The following is a 19,363-nucleotide window of genomic DNA, read 5'->3' as shown; positions in this document are numbered from 1 at the left end:
CGGTGGGGAGTTGAGCACTACGGCTCCGTCTTCATTAGCCATAAGAAACTAACGAACTGAAAAGACCAAAACAGACTGATAAACGCACAAAATAAGAAAACTGAGCTGAAGGCTAGATAAATGACGATGCAATTAAAGACAATTAGTTAATTAAAACATTAGTTAATTAAAACAACCATGTGATAGCTACTATCATCTCAACTTGTTAATCCTAAATTAACCAAGTCAAGTTTAACTAATTGTCTTTAAATATGAACTGTTGCCTGTGTCCCTGTTTGTTCGTTTATTCTGAAGAAGGAAGGGCACTGAGCCTTCCGAAAGCGCTCAATTTATTAAATCAGTGTTTTTCACTTTATTCAGTGGTTTACATCGTCATTTATCTAGCCTTCAGCTCCGTTTTCTTATTTTATGCATTTACTCTAAGTTCCCTTGTTAAAAGCCATTAGGTACAAGGCACCAAAATTCAGAACTGATCGCACTGTTTTATGTCTTGCCTTTATTAGCATTCGTTCCCTAACACCTTCTTTAATCCAGCCATGTAATAAGCAGTAAAGCCTCTCACCAAGTTCTTACTTCTTATGTTGTATATGTTTCTGTAACATCTCAATTGTTTCTTTCTTTAACAAACTTCTACTACAAACACAGCTGATACCTGAGTAATGAAGAAAAACTGACTGCCATCAACAAGACATTAGTAACATCTAAATGAACCTCCTCCTCAAAGTCTGTCACTAGTATTTAGTAATAACGATCTGTCCTGGCTAAAGGCTTTTTGGTAGCCTGCTTCTACCTTTTCCATGATGTAACCCTTCTGAAGCATCCTATCCTGTCTTTAAATCCAGCTTGCTACAAAAATATACTAGTCCTGTCTCAATCACTTAACTGCTTTTGCCTTTCATCTAAGACTACTGCTAAGAACTGTGAAGTTTAGCCATCCAAAATGTTAACAGTTTTGACTTTCTTTGTAATAAAGTGGTTGTTTGAAATGTTATGCTCTGATTTATTAAACTTATCCTCTTGGAATACACTGGTCCAATGTTCAGCCTCAAACTGAAGTTACGACAAAAAGGTACTCTCAGCAACCATTAACTTTACCCATTCCTTAATGCTAGCCAGGGTAACTGAGGAAGAAACTTCTTATGTACAAACTCAGGAAGGGGTTAGAGTAGCCATTCAACCTTAAACAATGTGCCACTGAGATGTGATGTGGGATGAAACCAGAGTACCTAGAGAAAAACATATTAAAGGGTACGCAGTATCTAAAAGGCCAGGAATGAACCATAGACTATGGAGCTAACACAGAGCAGCATTTACAAACTGGACTGACATATCATCCAAATTTAGTTGTTAGGGGAAAACAGCATCTGAAACAGTGTGTTTAAACATCCAAACTCAACACTTTTTTTTTTTTTATTATTATTATTATTATTGTAAACTTACTTGAAGCAAACTATTTTAACTCTACGTATCACTGAGTGCCTAGTCTTGACTCTGGTATCTGAAGGGTGAAGAATGACTGATGGAGGGAGAAAATAATTTTTTTCTTAGAAGTATTTTCTAGTCTGGACTAGGTTTGAAAAGTAAAGATTCTCTTACTTCGAGTGTTTCATGCTGTATACTTACTTCCTACTGTATGTACCTAACTGGTAGCAAAATCTGGCTGCAAATTATAAAATGCCTCCAGTTTTTAAAAAGAGAACCCCATGTAAAAGATGGGAATATGGATACATGTCACTGATTTGAAGAAGAGAAAACATGCTCTGGCAATCAGCTATTGTTCTTCAGGATGACCTAGAAACCCAGTTCTGGAAATTCCTGTAGAACAACTGAACCAAAACACATGAATGGATAAACTACATGAAGTACTTCATAAAGTGTTCCTAAGGGAAGAGGAACAGTGAATCTATGAATTTTACATACATACTACAGATTGTACTGTTCATATGGAAGACTACAATTCCAAGCATATTGAAATATATAGCTGCATGTGAAAGTCTGACATAACTCAAAAGAAGCACAGTGCATCTTGAGAAAAACACCAGAGGGAACATAACCCTGTTTCTACTCCTCCAAACTGCTTTGACAGAAGTTCAGAATTTGCCAAAGCACATGCCAGTCAGTGTAAGTGTCCCACATGGAACTGCACAAGTAAAGCCAATAAAGTCCGTTATATTATGTCATGCTGTTTTTGGAACAGTCTGTGCAAGTCACATACTGAGAAATCAAGTAATAAACAACATTACCAAACTGGTAGTTATTTGACTGCGGTGGTGGTGCTGCGGTAGCGTTGTCGCCTCACAGTAAGACGTTGTCCTGTTAGATTCTCAGCTAAAGCGTCTTCTGTGTGGAGACATGCGTGAATGGGCCTACCGTCGTTGAAGGTTGTGCGTCAGGGCTAGCAACTCGGCACGTAAAAATCTACTGCCAATCATTAGCGGACCGGAGTTCCGCTCTGGCGACCCCTAACCGGGAAAAGCCGAAAGACACAACAACCAAACTGGTAGTTATTTAAAACCTGACTTCCTCAATTCAGCATACAACTGTGCTAGGATGCAAGTTGTACTCATTTTTTCTTCTTTGCAGTATGTCTAGCCTGACTGCCTGCTGTTTCTGACTTTGCAAACCACTCCCCCAGCATGTTTAAGAAAATGAAGCAGGCTTGCTGTTTCTTACCATGCAAACTTTTTCTAGTTCAACTAGCATGTAAATGAATAGCAATCAGTTCCCTTCAGCAATAAAATTGCAAAAATAATCTAAGCACCTCACACAGTAAGTAACATTTTGTGCTGTTTTAGATTCTGTGCTGCTAAAATGTCAACATGAAACTCTTCCCGATGTCTCTACATACCTGACTATTAAGAATTAGCTCTTTCGCTTTTGCCCGGCTGGCCAGATTTTCCTGTTCCATCTTGAACAGTAATGCTGTCACTAAAACAAACAAGACAGCCTTAAAACATTTCACAAACTGCATCCTTCTTAGTAGCTTATTTATACAATCAAGTTTGAAATACAAATCAATTTATACAATCATGATATAACCACAAAAGTTAACACAATCTGCCTTTTCTCACATTTATGTTAAATCAAAAAAATATCTGGGGTTATTAAGAGGTATTTATCACAAATTACAACCCAAGGTGAAAATACAATTATGAAGGTGATTTAACTGTAATGGTATTTGTTCAAATAGATCACTGCTGCAAAAAAAATATTTGGGGTTATTAAGAGGTATTTATCACAAATTACAACCCAAGGTGAAAATACAATTATGAAGGTGATTTAACTGTAATGGTATTTGTTCAAATAGATCACTGCTGCAACACTGCTAAAGTCTGGGACTTTTCAAGGCCCCATCTGGCCGGCCGGCCAGCCAGCCTGCCAAAGCTTGGGATCCCTTCCACTGTGAGGAATCCACCTTAGGCATATGCCTACCAGCACACTGACAGAAAATAAGAATACATCTGCATCATCTTCAGAAGGGTCTATGTTAAATGTCCGAACATCCAAAATGTCGAACATTACATGGTCAAGATCAAATGTTCGACATTTGGATGTTCGAACATAAAAAAAAAAAAAAAAAGAAAGAAAACACACAAAAATATTAACAGTGTAGGCAGGGGGGCAAGCCCCCCTGCACCCCCAATTCCCTACTTAAATAAACCAACTCTGAGACCGCACTTCAGTGCAGAAAAATCTTTGAGCACTCAAAATTTCGAACGTTTGGTCTCGACCATGTTAAGTTCGAAATTTTGAGCGTTCGAAGATTTGACAGGTACCCCTTCAGAACATTCTTGCCCTGTTTCAAAGTATAAATAAAATACTAACTTTCTAAAGTACTATGAGAATGCTAACCTATAAAAATGAATCTGGGTGAAACATCATTGCATACGACGTTTAGGATGAGGAAACAAATAAAATTTAGGAAATATTCAATCCCAGCCAAGCCAAAACTGAAGGTGGTACACCATTAGGGGCATGGAGGGAAGGTATTTGTACTGCAACAGTAACTTATTGGAACACCTATCATTATGACAAGTTAACTATACAACAGTACTCAGTCTTGCATTACATCACTGTTGCAGTATTTGTTATATCTAGAAACACCACCAAATTTAGTTATACTGGGTGGAGGAAAAGGAAAGTACAGTTGTGTACACTTACCATAAATGTAAATGTCCAAGTATATTCACTGTTGCAGTCATCACACTTGGGTTATCTGCCTGCAGGTACCCCTCAGTTGGCCCGAATACCAGTGTCTTAGTATTCTGCGTCGGATGCTGACGCATCTTCCATGACATCAGGGATATAAAAACAGGCAGCCGACACCATTACATCAGTTCTTCTTGCCCCAAATGTCAGGACCCCCCAAATAGGGAGCTAGTATATGCTATAGAAACCACCACCACTAAAAAGTAAATATCAGTACCATTAGGAATAGCCATAGAGAGGAGAGAAAGAAAGACAGAAAACCAGGGGGCTAGAGGGAGGGAAACCAAGACTGCAACATTGAATACACTCGAACAGCTACATTTATGGTAAGTGTACACAACTGTACTATGTTCTTCATGTTTCACTGTTGCAGTCATCACACTTGGGTTGATTTCCAAAGCTGAGGAAGGGTGGAGGTAGTCAAGAAAAGATAGGGCTGGCTAGTAGGCCCTGCAATCCTGCCCTGGATTTGGAAAAGATAGGTAAGTGGTAATGCCTGGTTAAGGTGTGTACAGAACTCCATGTTGCAGCTTCCAGAATGTCCCTGGTAGGGACTCCCCTGAGAAATGCTGTACAGGTAGAAGTAGCCCTAGTGGAATGTGTTCTGACCCCGAGGGGTTGGTTTTCCATGGTGGCTTGTAGCAGAAATGGATGCAGTGTGCTATCCATTTGGAAATGCTTTGTTTAGAAATGGCCTTGCCCCCTGCCCCTATTGCAAAGCTGACAAGCAAGCTGGTCAGATATTCTGAAAGGCTTAGTCCTATTAAAGTAGAAGCTCAGCTGTCTGTGCACATCCAAAGAGTGCAGGATCCATTCCCCTTTATTCTGAGGGTTAGGGAAAAAAGTTGGCAAACGGATGGATTGGTTTAGGGCCACACTGGACACCACCTTAGGCATAAAAGATGGGTTAGTCCTGAGGGAAACCCTGTCAGCATGGAAGATAATAAAGGGTTCCACAGCCATCACTGCCTGTAGCTGAGACACTCTTCTAGCTGAAGTGATGGCTAGAATCAAGGCTGTTATCCAAGAGAGGAATTTTAACTCAGCTGAAGCAGCAGGTTCAAAAGGGGGAAGTGTGAGCTTCTCCAGTACAAAGTTAAGGTCCCAAGCAGGGGTGGGTGCTCTCCTTGGGGGCCTTAAGTTGTTAGCCCCTCTCAGGAACTGTTTGATGAAATGGTGAGAAAATAGAGGTGGCTCAGTATTGTAATGAGCCGAAATGGCAGAGGCATGAATCTAAATGGAGGAGAAGGATAGGCCTCTGTGGAGCAGTGCTGCTAGGTAATCCAGGATTAGAGGGTAAGGAGGGCACTGCTGGGTCCTTTCCTTTAGACTGAATCCAAGAACAATATATTTTCCACACAGGATTTCCTAGCACTAGGCCTTATGGCTTCAAGAATGACGTCCAGCACCTGTTTACTTAGGGTTGCTGGTGGAGTTTTCAAGGAATAAGCCAGGCTGCAAGACTTAGGGTTTGCAATTGTGGATGCAAAATCTGTCCCTCCTGCTGTGACAGCAGGGTATGGGTCTGGTTTAGGTGCCAGGGAGTCACCGTTGTCAGGCTGCACATGAATGGGTACCAGTGCTGGCATGGCCAGTCTGGGGCAATCAGAATTGTCTTTGTGGCCTGTCTTCTTTTATCTTGAGAGAAGGGGCAGAGGGGGAAAGACATAGACTGAGAGGTTTTCCCATTGCAAGGATAGAGTATCCACCTTCCAGGCCCTGCTGTGAGGGTTTCTGGTGCAGAATTTGCTTAACTCGTGGTTGTGGGGGGAGGCGAACCACCTCTGGGGTCCCTCACCTCTGGATCAGAAGGTTGAAGGTGCTGGGCTCCCATTTCCACTTGTGTGGGTCTAGGAGATTTCTGCTCAAGTCGTCTGCCAGTAAATTTTGTTTGCCTGGCAGGAACTGAGCTTGTAGATGGACTTGGCTGTCCAAAGCTGTGCGCCACAGAGTCATGACTAACCTGCAGAGTGGGTAAGAATGGGTTCCCCCCTGCTTGTTTATGTACCACATAACTGTGGTGTTGTCTGTTTTTATCAGCAGTTGTCCTGGAAGGATTAGGTATCTGAAAGCTGTCAGAGCATTCTGTACAGAATTCCAGAAGATTTGAAAGATGAAGGATTAATGGACATGGACTTATACAAGTTCTTGTGCATAGAAAATCCTGTCATTCCCATTTTTAAGGCCTTACCAAAAATACATAAGGACATTCAAAATCTCCCATTAAGGCCAACAGTATCAGGTAGGGGGTGGATGACAGAAAACATTTCCATCTGGGTGGAATGTACTCTGAGACCTGTAGTAACATATATTACACATATATTGAAGGACACAGGTGATTTTTTAACAAGTCTGAGCGAGTGTATCAGGTGCAAAGAAGCAAGGAAAAAAAGAAGTTATGTACTCACCATAAAGTACAGTTTTGTACCTACCATAAATGTAGATGTCCTATAGGCATGCATCTGCAGTCCTAACATATGGGTTGTCCTGCCTCAGGCAGCCCTTCGGTCGGCTGGATTCCAAAGTCTGGGTCTGGCCTCGGCTGATGTCGCACTTCACCCGACGTCATAGCTGCTGTGTATTGGGTATAAAGGCATCAGCCAACGCCATTTTCCTCAGTGTTTCTTGCCCCAGATGCCAGGTGCCCTCTAGGAAGGCTAAATTTGGATAAATGCAAATAATTCCAAACAGTAGAGAGCAAACAATAAGAGAATATATATATATATATATATATATATATATATATATATATATAGATATATACATATATACAAACAAATACACCATAATAGATTCCCCCAGCTAGCTAAAAGAGGGGTAAATACCCTAGGAATACCACAGAGGGAAGGAGGGTGGGTAATCCTGACTGCAGATGCATGCCTATCGGACATCTACATTTATGGTAGGTACAAAACTGTACTATGTCCTTCAAGGATGCATCTGCAGTCCTAACATATGGGTAGAATACCATAGCCAAACTGGGGGAGGAGGTACTAAGCTAAAGATGGTGTAGTTAAGATCCCTTGCAAAACAGCAGTTGCAAAACCTGCTCGGGATCTGGAGTATAAAGGAAGATTATAATGCTTGGCAAATGTATGCACGGAGCTCCAAGTAGCAGCTTCTAAAATGTCTTTGGTAGCCACTCCTCATAGGAAAGCTGTAGTGGTGGCTGTAGCTCTTGTGGAGTGAGGCCTGATATTTTCTGGAGTTGTCTTTCCATGAAAAGAGTAGCAAAATCTAATGCAATTTCCTATCCATTTTGAGATTGTCTGTTTTGAAATTGCTTTTCCTTGCATTCCTGTTGCATATGCTACCAGAAGCTGGTCAGTTTTCCTGTTGGTCTTAGTTCTGTCCAGATAGTAGTGTAATTGTCTGTGTACATCCAAGGTATGTAGTAGTTTCCCCCCCTGTTCTGTGGGTTGGGGAAGAATGTAGGTAAATGAATCGCTTGGTTCAATGATACTCCGGAGACCACTTTTGGCATAAAAGTAGGGTTAGTTCTCAGAGACACTCTATCCTGATGGAAGATAAGGAAGGGCTGTACTGCCATTAATGCCTGTAACTCAGATACCCTTCTTGCTGAAGTGATTGCAAGCAGGAAAGCAGTTTTCCAAGATAAGAACTGTAAATCTGCTGTTGCTGCTGGTTCAAAAGGGGGAAGTGTTAACTTTTCCAGCACAAAGTTGAGATCCCATGTAGGCAAAGGTGGTTTCCTTGGAGGCTTTACATTTTTGATTCCTCTCAGGAACTGCCTAAGTAGAGGATGAGAGAAGACTGGAGGATCCATGTTGTATTCTGCTGAAATTGCTGATGCATGAATCTTAATGGAGGAGTAAGACAGGCCATTGTGGAACAGTTCTGCTAAGTATTCCAGGATGTTTGCCATGTTTGCCAATAATACATTCTCCCCTTTTGCTGCACTCCAAATGAGGTATCTTTTCCATTTGGCTGAGTAAGTCCTCCTTGTGGAGGGTCTGCGAGCCTCCAGGATAATGTCTTTAACCCTCTGAGATAAATCTGGGTTATTTTGTTTTATGCAATATTCCAAGCATCTAGCTGTAGTGTTTTCAAGTTTGGATGTAGGATCTTGTAGTTGTTCTGTGTTAGAAGTAAAGGACATAGAGGTAGAGGCCACGCGTGTGTCCGAGACATGCTCCTCAGTAGCGGGTACCAATGTTGCCTCGGCCAGTCTGGAGCTATCAGGATTATCCTTGGCTGATCCTCTTTGATCTTCAGTAGGACTTTGTACATCAAAGGAAGAGGTGGGAATGCATATGCTATCAGGTTTTTCCAGCTGAAGGAAAGGGAGTCCACCCTCCAAGCAAGTGGGTGGTATGCTCTTGTGCAGAATTTCTTCAATTGGTGGTTGTGTGGGGAGGCGAACAGGTCTATCTCTGGTAGTCCCCATTTCTTTGTTATGGTTTTGAAGATATCTGGATGTAGCATCCATTCGTGAGCATCCGTGGCAGTTCTGCTTAAGGTGTCTGCTAGTGAATTTTCTTTTCCTGGTACAAATCTGGCCTGGAGTTGAATGTTGAAGTTCAGGGCCACATTCCACAGATCCATTGCCATCCGGCATAGAGGATATGAGTGTGTACCTCCCTGTTTGTTGATGTACCACGACTGTGGTGTTGTCTGTCCTTATCAGCAGGTGACCTTGTTGAAGGAATGGTCTGAATGCCTGGATTGCATGTTTCACTGCCAGCATCTCCTTTTGATTTATGTGTAGATTCAGCTGGTCTTGTGTCCATAGGCCTTGTATACACTTGTCCACCATGTGCGCCCCCCAGCCTAGGTCTGAGGTGTCCGTGGTGATGGTCTGGCTTGGATGAGGTTTGTGGAAGGGCAATCCTCGGTTCAGCTGACAGGCCTGAGCCCACCACAGGAATTCTTGCTTCAGGCATGGAATTATTGGAATCTGGGCTTCTAGACTGTGCTTGTGTTGAGACCATACATTCCTTAGGTACCATTGCAACTTTCTCATATGCAGTCTGGCATGCGGAATCAATATTATGCAGGATGCCATGTAACCCAGGGCTTGCAGGACTCTCCTTGCAGTAAGCTGAGTCTGTGTTGTTAATGTCATGAAATAGACTAGTAGTTGCTTTTGTTTTTCTTCTGTGAGAAAGGCCATCTGAGTTGATGTGTCCAGTTCTGCACCCAAGAATGTTATCCTTTGGGATGGTTCCAGTCTTGACTTTTGCATGTTGCCTGTGTATCCCAAGGCTTGCAGCAGTTGTATAACCTTTTCTAAATATTTTGTTAACTTTGTCTTGTTGTCCGCTTGTATTAGGCAGTCGTCCAGGTATGGGTAAATTTGAATTCCCTGAAGTCTGCAATGAGCAATTACTGATGCCAGGCATTTCGTGAATACTCTGGGCACAGTAGATAAGCCAAAGGGCAATGCTGAGAATTGATAATGCTCTGATCCTGCAAGAAATCTGAGGTGTCTTCTGCAATCTGGTCGTATAGGGACGTGCAGGTATGCCTCCTTGAGATCTAGAGTCACCAGCCAAGACTCCTTGCCCAGCATGGGAAGAAGTTGCTGTAGGGTCAGCATTTTGAATTTTTGAACAATGAGGTATGTGTTCAGAGCGGACAGGTCGAGAATAGGCCTCCATTGATTTTCTTTTCTTGGTACAAGGAAAAGTCTGGAGTAAAATCCTTGTCCTTGTTCCATAGGCGGTACCTTTTCTATAGCTCTCATCCTTAGTAGGTTGTTGATTTGTCTTAGAGTGTTTGTTTTTTGGCTTGGTGGTAGGTTTGGCATTCCTCTCTGTTTTGGTAGAGTGTGGAAGTGAAACCTGTAGCCTTTGTCTATTGTTTGTAAAGTCCATTTGTCTCCTGTAATGTAATGCCAGTTTACAGAAAATAAGGCTAGTTTTCCGCCCAAGGGTGCTTCCAGTTGTTCCCTGGTAGGCGGAATCAGAGCCAAGTCATTGTGTCTGTCCTGTGGAAGTGGTTGTAGCTGAATCTGTGGCAGTACTTCTCTGGTTGTTAGGCTGCCACTGACGTCCCCTGTAGGCACCCCTGGAATGACCTCTGCCACTTGGGCGTCTATTTCTGCCTCTTTGTGCTCTAGAGGTGTCTGGAAAGGACCAATTCTTCGAAGGCCAATTTCTGCTAAACCTCGGAGGTTGGACCTGTAAGAAATCCTCGACTGTTTGACAGATTTTGCTTTTTCTTCCACCTTCTTTAGAACCTGCTGTGCAGGGGTGCCAAACAAACTTTGTTTCTCCATAGGAGCATCTAGAAGTTTTGACTTAACATGGTCTGGTAAGGATTGTTCTTTTAACCAGGCATGCCTTCTAATCACTGTTCCAGTCATAGCTGATCTAAAGGAAGCCTCCAGTGCATCATAGCCACATTTTAAGAAATGGTTACTGACCTGCTGAGAGTTATGTACCAAATCCTGAAGGGACTTGCGGTCTATAGGTTCAGGAGAGGACAGTTTTTTATTTAGCTGGTCTAACAAAAATTCCTGGTACTGAATCATGTGAAATTGACAGTTTAAGGCCCTGGCCAAAAGAGTAGCAGAAGTATAAACCTTTTTACCCCATCTCTCTAATGCTCTAGATTCCCTTTCAGAGGGGAGAGGGTTTTTGGCAGAGGCAGCTGCTACAGCTTTGGGGCCCTGTGAAATGGTTTCAGGATCTGCAACAGGAGCCTTATACAAATGGTCGTGTGTGTCCGGGACCCTGTAATATCTGTCAGGCTTGGCAGGGGCCGGAGGGAGAGAATCGGGGGCAGTACAGGCATCATTATATGCATCATCAACAACTGTTAGTACTGGAGGAATGGCTAAAGGCCTACGCTGTAGTAAATGTAAAAAAGTCCTTAGCCTTTTCCTTGAATCTGAAAAATCCTGGCCCTGCCATTGAAAATATTCCCTCATAGCATGCACAGTTTCCCCAAAAGAAAATTCTTCAGGAGGAGAAGCAGAAGGAATGGAGTCTTCTGCATCAGAATCCTCATAGGGAGAATATGGACCTTCCTGACGGTCTGAAATATCGGAGTCATCCGAGGAGTAGTCTGTAGAAACAGGTTCGGGTGGTTCAGTTCTAGGCCTCTTATCTGGAGGGGGTTGAAAGGCCCTGTCTGGGTGAGGTTGGGATCCCCTGATCAAAGAAATGAGATCCTCAGCCAGGCTGAGCATTTGGGAACTAGAGGTAGGCCTGTGTGAGGGGGTTTTAGCAGGTAAGGCCTTAGAAGATTTAGCTGCTTTAGCCCTGGAAAAGGCCTTGATAGACATAGAAGCAGGGGGTCTAGCAGCTCCACGTGCAGGGGTAGTTATGTCTAAAGGAATAGTATCTGATAAATCCTGGTTGCCTGCTTCAGCAGGGGTAATTTCAGGAGCAGATTCAGCCATGCTCTGTGAGGCCTCGGCTATCGGAGGTATGCTTTCGGCCGAAGGAGGAACCGAGGACTCAGTTTCAGCCGAAACCGAGACACTCGTGGTTGGCCTAACCGTGGTTTCGGCTGAAACCGCGGACAGCGAGCGTCGGCCCTTTTCCTTACGCTTTTTCACTAATTGTGTAGTCGGAGTCTCCGACGGCATTTTGTATGCAAAAGCGGGACCAAAAAACTCCTCAGAAAACTCCGACCGACGTCTAAGCGTCCGTCGGTTGAAGGAAGCACAGGCCAGACAAGCTGATACTTCGTGGTCTGGGCCTAAACAAGGAAGGCAGTAAGAGTGGAAATCCTTATGAGGTATTTGTTTCCCACAAGTTAAACAATTATTTACTTTGTCTGACATCGGCTGAGGCAAGAAAGAGTCCCCAACGGGGTACTTAGCTTTTTAGAAGTCTTCGGTAGTAGAAATCTCTGGATCTGACCGACCGGCACTTGCGAACAGCTTCTGCTTCGGGCACCACGCGGCAAGAAAGACTGAGGAAAATGGCGTCGGCTGATGCCTTTATACCCAATACACAGCAGCTATGACGTCGGTTGAAGTGCGACATCAGCCGAGGCCAGACCCAGACTTTGGAATCCGGCCGACCGAAGGGCTGCCTGAGGCAGGACAACCCATATGTTAGGACTGCAGATGCATCCTTGAAGGACATCGTTCCATGTTTGTTGTCCATCTCGCCTTTCATTCTTACAATGATGGGTTCGGAGCCAATCCTCGGTTCCGACTCAGCTGAATACTTAGCTGAAGATCTCAAACTTGGCTTGTGGCAAGAAGGCATCCCACAATGCAGTGGTGCAATTCCCCAGATCTTGTTTGCTGCTAATACTGAGCAATATGTACACTATATACATATCTGCACACACACACACAATTATATATATATATATATATATATATATATATATATATATATATATATTATACCTATAGACAATATGTGAGTCCATATAAAAAAAAATACTGGAAGGAGAAAAGCTGAGACAAAGAGCCCCTGAGTCTTAGGCAGAGGGAAGGAGGGAGGGTTCGTAAGAATGAACGGCGAGATGGACAACAAACATGGAACGCTATGGTAAGTACATAACTTCTTTATGTTATGTTGTCCTATCTCGCCGTCATTCTTACAATGATGGGACAGTGTCTCTAGCACCTTTATCCTGGGAGGCTCACAGGAGTATATCTTTCAGCACTGTGGAACCAAAGGATGCCCTGTCCCTGGAGGCCAAATCCACTTTGCAATGAGTAATAAAAGTATGTGGACTAGACCATGTAGCTGCTGCACAAATATTATCTATAGGAATTCTGGCTTGGAAAGCAGATGATGTAGCCAATGCTCTAGTGGAATGAGCTTTTACTTTGAAAGGTAGATTCTTGTTATTAGATTTGTAGATAAATACAGTTTGAAAGCCAATTAGAAAGAGTGTTTTTTGAAACTGATGATCATTTTTTTGCATCAGAAAAGGATACAAATAATTGGTCAGATTTTCTGAAGTCTTTAGTTCTATGTAGATAGAATCTGAGTTGTCTGTGCACTTCCAGTTGGTATAATTAGTACTCTGCCTTGTTGCTATGTTGAGGAAAAAATACTGGGAGCTCTATGGATTGGTTTATATTGTTTGGAGAAGCAACTTTTGGTAAAAAGGAAGGGTTAGTGCATAAGGATACCCTATCCTCATGAAAAATCAAATATGGTGGTTTAACAGAAAGAGCTTGCAGTTCTGACACCCTTCTAGTGGAAGATATAGCCACTAGAAATAAGGTCTTCCATGAAAGGAACTTAAGGTCCGAAGACGAAGAAGGCTCAAAGGGAGGTAAAGTGAGATGAAACAAAATTTAGATCCCAGGGAGAAAGGGGTACCTTAAAGGGGAGGTCTTAGTAAAGAAGTACCTTTTAAGAAGGCTTTACACAACCTTTGTGATATTAAGTTTGAAGAGGTATTGCCAATATGAAAATTTGAAATTTCAACAAGTTGAATTTTGATGGCAGCTGCAGCTGAGCCGTGTTGGAACAGTTCTGCCAGAAATTCCAAAATGGAGTGAATAGGTGCAGAGAAAGGATCAATGTTCTTATCTTGAGCCCACAGGGAAAACCTCTTCCATTTGCTAGAATAAAGCTTTCTAGTAGAAGCTTTATGGGAAGACATTAAAATGTTTTACTTTGGGAGTGAAATTGTAAAGCCAGACTAAACTGGGAAGTGGAGCAGCCAAGCTGTCAATTTTAGGGTGTGGAGAGAAAGATGAAGCTCCCCCGACATACGAGTCAGCAAATCTGGTACTGGGTCCAGGATCCAAGGCTTCTCCTGAAGGTGGGGCCACAGGAAGGGGAACCAAACTTGGAGAGGTCAGTAAGGGGCAATGAAATGGAGGAAAGGCATAGAGTCTCCCAAGGGATAATTGTGAGCCACAGTGTCTCTCGGTATCTGCCCCGGAGGGGGAACTAGGGTAAAGTAGTTGCTGCACTTGGCATTCATGGGAGTGGCAGAGATCGCAGCAAGGCTGTCCCCATAACTGGAAAATCATTTCCGCTACATCATGATTGATAGACCACTCGTGAGGCATTAGAATTGCTCTGCTAAGCTTGTTCGCTACCATGCTGGACTTCCCCGGAATGTGCGTTGCGATTAGAAAGAACTGGGAAGAAACTGCCCATTGCCATACTCTTAGGGATTCTCAACACAGGGGGTAGGGTCTGGTTCCCCTTGCTTGTTTATGTACCAAACCACAGACATGTTTGTCTGATTGGATAGCAATAGTCCCTAGAGGGAGAGAGTCCTGAAGTGCTTGCAATGCAAGAAGCACTGCTCTCATCTCTAGAACATTTATATGCAAGTGATCCTCGTGATCTTGCCATGTACCTTGGACTGTTCTTCCCAGATAATGCCCCCCCATCCTGTCTGGGAAGCGTCCGTGGTCACTGTAGCTATTGGTTGAAGTGGAACAAACGGTCTGCCTATTGTCACATGAGTGGAGTGCATCCACAATCTCAAGTTGTTCTTGCAAGATTCCGTTATCCTGATCAGATGAGACATTGGAAGCTCTTGAAGTGACCACTGGGAGAATAATGGCCACTGAAGTATCCTCTTGTTCATTCTGGCAAGAGGAACTAGAGTAATCATGGAGGCCATTATTCCGAATAAGCGCAGAACTACTTTTGCTTTCACTTTGTCCATGGGAAGGATGTGAAGTATTTGATGTCCGAGAGCAACAACTCTTTCTGCTGGAAGACATGCTACCATCAATGAAGGGTCTAGATCTGCACCTATGAATGTAATACGTTGAGAGGGCAACAAGGCAGACTTTTGCAAATTTACTGTAATGCCCAAATGATTGCAGATGTCCAAAGTTAGATCCTTGGCCTGTAGGAGTAGATGCTTGGTGGTGGCAGACAGGAGCCAGCCGTCTAGACAGGGAAACACATGGAATCTTACACATCTCAGGTGAGCCATGACTACTGCCATACATTTGGTGAACACTCTGGGGGCTGTAGTGACACCAAAGGGCAGAGCTCTGAACTGATAATGGCTGGCTTCCAGCAGGAAGCTTAAGTACCTTCTTGATGTCCTGTCCATTTTTATGTGGTAGTAAGCATCTTGAAGGTCTATCGAGCACATCCAACTGTCTTTCCCTAAAAAGGAAAGTATCAACTGCAGGGTCACCATTCGGAATTTTGACTTTTTGACAGCTTCGTTTAACTTGCTTAGGTCCAACATGGGCCTCCAGTCCCCTGTTCTTTTTGGCACTAAAAAGAATCTTGAGTAAGTTCTGAATCCTATTTGGTCTGCGGGGACTTCTTGGATGACTTTGTTGGAGCAAGTATTGAACCTCTATAGTTGCTTGTTCCCTTAGATTGGGTAGAACATCCAGGAGTGTTTTGGTCTTTTGACAGGTAAGCAAAAGGGAATGGTGTATCCTCTGGATATTATGTTTAGTACCCATTTGTCATTGGTGATATTTCGCCAGGCTTCTGGGTACATCGATAAACGTCCCCGCCTGCCTCCAGAGTAGAGCAGTCGGGCCTCATTTCAGGAGCGCTGATAAGGCTGTTTGCAAAAGGAATCACGGTCAACCTGGTTTTGCGGACCCCCTCTGTGGCGGCATCTACAGTTATTACCCCCCCTCTGCCCCTGGGGAAGGTATCACCCCATGCATCCTGGGAATATATCTGGGATCTTTTGAACCACATTTTCCTGCCCTTCTAACCTTTGGGATAAGGTCTTGAAGGTACAGAAAAATGTACTCCAACGGCAGACAGAGTTTCTCCTTCCTGCTCGCTTCGGGTTAGAGTGCCTTTTACTTTTGGTGCAAACAGTGAGGAACCATCAAAGGGGGTGTTGGTGAAGGTAGACTTGAAGGGCTCTGCAAAATTACACAAACGCATCCAGGAGCATCTCCTAATGGAAACTCCAGAACCCGCTGCCCTGCTTGCTCCATCTGCTGCACAAGATACGAGCCACATGGAGGAGTTGACAATAGAATTTAAGGTGGATAGCTGGGAGGAGCCTTCTCATTCACCCCCAAAGCTACTGAACACCATGCAGAACATCTCCTAGCTATTTCAGGAGATCTCCTTGTAGCCTCGTAAAATGGGATAGGTAATTCAGCGATTGCAGAGAAAAAGTCACTAAAGAAAAGGTACGCTTCCCGTATCTGCCCATCGTTCTCAAATCTTTGTTCAGAGGATGAACAGATGAGGAAGTTGCTGCAGTTCCTTTTTGGTGGCTGCTGCCACCACCATAGCATCTGCAGGTACTCTGTCAAGAATTCTTTGCCCAGAGGAGATGACAAAAATTTGTTTGGCCTCTGAGGGACCGGTTCCAAAGCGTCAGGTGACTCCCACGCCTTTCGACTAACCAGATCCATTAGTTCGTCAAAAGGCAGGGAAAACCCAGGAGGCTGAAGGTTGAAACCTGAAAGCCTTCAGGTACACTGACTCCTCATCAGAAGGGGTAGTGGTCTGCCAGCCGCCTCTTTGCTTAAAGATCTCCAGAATATCTGCGAATGAGATATCGTCAGAGGATGACTTTGGGGACCCTTCCGAATCCTCAAGGTCAGTGTCTGAAGTAATGGACTCATCTGGGGAGTCAACATGCTTCCTCTTGCAGGTTCACTTCTGAGGTGGCTCCTCAGAAGGATATTCTGGGGAGGCCTCGGAGGATGAGATGGGTTCACCCAAAGGGGGATCCTGAGGTTTTGGGTCTCTGCTGTCTTGAGGAATGGGTGGTGCTGAGACAGTAGCTGGTGCCTTAGGGGGAAGAGTACTGGTAACTCTCTGTGGTGCTGAATGGGAAGACAACACACTCCTCATCAGCTCAAAGGAGGATCCTGCTGGCTCCAAAGACTCACCCCCCCCGGTTCTGAGGAGACAGAGGGAGGCAATGGAGCCAATGAGATTGGACCCGAGGCCGATGTAGGAGCCGATGCTAACCCAAGCAGATGCTCCAAGGGGTAAGCTTGGCACTGAAGATCGGGGCCGAGAATCCCCCTCGGGGACGACCAGGGAATCCCAGCTCCCAGACTCACCGGACAGAGACGAGAGAGTCAGAGCAGAAGTCGGCTCTGTGGAGACCAAAGGGAGTTTCAGAACAGACAAATCCACAGAAGGTGGCTCCGAGCACTCTGGCTCCGAAGGATCAGCTTGGCTCGGAGGAGGAACAAAAGTGGACACAGTAGGCTCCGAAACCAAATGGGTTGGAGCCGAGAACAATTTAGTCAAAGTCGGCGACTTAAGGAATCTATGTACCACCCGTTCCACATCCTCATCAGATAAGCTTCTTATAGACCTGGAAGATAATGAAAGAGATTGAGACCTATGGAGGATAGGTGATCTCAAGGTCGGAGAAACCGGTGAAATTTCAATGGACCGGCTCTGAGTAGCAGTATCTTGCGGCTCCGAAGGCTTTGGAGCCGAAGAACCAGGCCTGTCAACCATAAGATTTTCCGACGGCTCCGAAGGCTGTGAAGCTGAGGAAGTAGAGGCCTTAGACATTTTCGGTAGTTTGACTGGCGGCTCTGAATGAGCCAATGCAGATGGAGATCGTCTTTTATGAGATTTTCCTTTTTTAGAAGGAGATGAAGAATAAGAGAAAGAGCTATGAATGGCCTCTTCAAAGGAGGGTTTTAAAAGTCCTTTAAGAATCAACTTGTTTCTTCTCTCCTGAAGAACTCTAGCACTAAACGAATTACAGAAGGTGCAGTCCTCCTGGAGATGGATAGCACCAAGACAATAGACACAAACAATATGTCCATCAGTGACTGACATCTTTTGCGAGCATTTCTGGCATTTTTTGAAACCCGAAGGCTTATGTTCTCTTTCCTTCTGTTCTTTAGACATACTGACACCAACAAAGGAAGCCAAAAGGCTACATCAAAACACAATAATATTTAAAGACTAATACTACCAAAACAATGCCAGTAAGAAAGACTAGGGAAGAAAATTAGAACCTCTAACTTAAACAGCTCTGATTTTCAAACACAGACTATTAAACAGGACAAGCCCTCTAACTAAAACGGGCATATAGCTCTCTAATTTAAATGAGCTCTAAAGACACAACAAGCTACAACAAACAACTAAAGGGATACCAAGGCCTATAAAGCAAAGGCAAAAGCCATGCCTGAGGAAATATTTATCTCTACTGAGGTAAAAACAGCAAGAGAAGCCAATGAATACAATATATTGGTGATAGAACTATATATCACCAAAATTATTTAGTTTTGACAAGAATTATAAGAAAAAGGTTTCACAACTTAGCCACGGTCAAGATGAGCACGTCCAACCTCGTAAAGTGGCAAACGAGATCTGGGGAATTGCACCACTGCATTGTGGGATACCTTCTTGCCACGTGCCAAGTTTGAGATCTTCAGCTAAGTATTTGGCCGAGTCGGAGCCAAGGATCCACTCCGAACCCATCATTGTAAGAATGAAGGCAAGACAGGACAACATAACATTAGATATTATGGTAACTCTAGATGTAAAAAATCTTTTCACTGTGATTAGCAATGAGTATGGACTAACAGCTCTATCCAATTTAATTACTGATTTGCATTTATTTGATACTAGAAAGAACAGACTCATTATAAAGATGGTTAGACTTAATTTGGAATGTAATGTTTTTTCTTGCCAAAGTAGGCGCTATCGTCAGGCACAAGGGGTGGCTATGGGCACCCCTTGTGCCAATACTTATGCCCATTTAGTTATGGCACTTTGGGAGCAACATCATGTAACTAGGAGAACATCATGGATGGTTTAATAATATATGTTTTAACAAGCGCTTTGTAGATGACACTTTCCTGTTGTGGGATGGCGAGTTGCAAGAACTTGTAGCCTTTGTAGAACATCTAGAATCCACCACATCTTTTTTGAAATTCTCTACAACTGAGTTGGACTTTCTAGACGTAAGAATCATACAAAATCATGAAGATTTCAAATCCACTTTTTATAGAAAAGAATGTTGGAAAAATAATTTACTCACACATGATAGCATGCATCCGAGATTCACTTTTGATAATATAGTGGCAGGACAGCTGGGTAGGGTATCACGATTATGTATGGATGAGGATATGTTTGCTATGGAACTGAACAACTTGAAGCATAACTTTATAGAAAGGGTACAACGGACACAAGGTAGAGGATGTCATTCAGAAAAGAGTGGGGCAAAGGAAGGATAAGATTCGCCCTTGGTTAGCCTATGACCGTGAGAAATGTACGAGGGTTGATTACCTTAGAGATCAAGAGAATAAAATGAGGCT

The 19,363-nt window shown here is 43.5% G+C and overlaps 1 protein-coding gene across 2 annotated transcripts in view; it reads right to left on the bottom strand.

Moving 5' to 3' along the window:
* The window catches only part of LOC122811010 (splicing factor, arginine/serine-rich 19-like), a 1,664,860-nt gene that overhangs the window by 309,750 nt on the left and 1,335,747 nt on the right, over positions 1 to 19,363 (bottom strand). For both annotated transcript variants that reach the window (XM_044082522.1, XM_044082523.1), the window contains exon 6: positions 2,849 to 2,928. In XM_044082522.1, the coding sequence (XP_043938457.1) occupies positions 2,849 to 2,928 (80 nt within the window). The remainder of the gene's footprint in view (positions 1 to 2,848; positions 2,929 to 19,363) is intronic.

Source organism: Protopterus annectens, chromosome 9.part0 (genome assembly GCF_019279795.1).
Source record: "Protopterus annectens isolate FY-2018-M chromosome 9.part0, PAN1.0, whole genome shotgun sequence".
Taxonomy (NCBI): domain Eukaryota; kingdom Metazoa; phylum Chordata; order Ceratodontiformes; family Protopteridae; genus Protopterus; species Protopterus annectens.
This window is presented reverse-complemented; position numbering and strand designations above follow the sequence as displayed.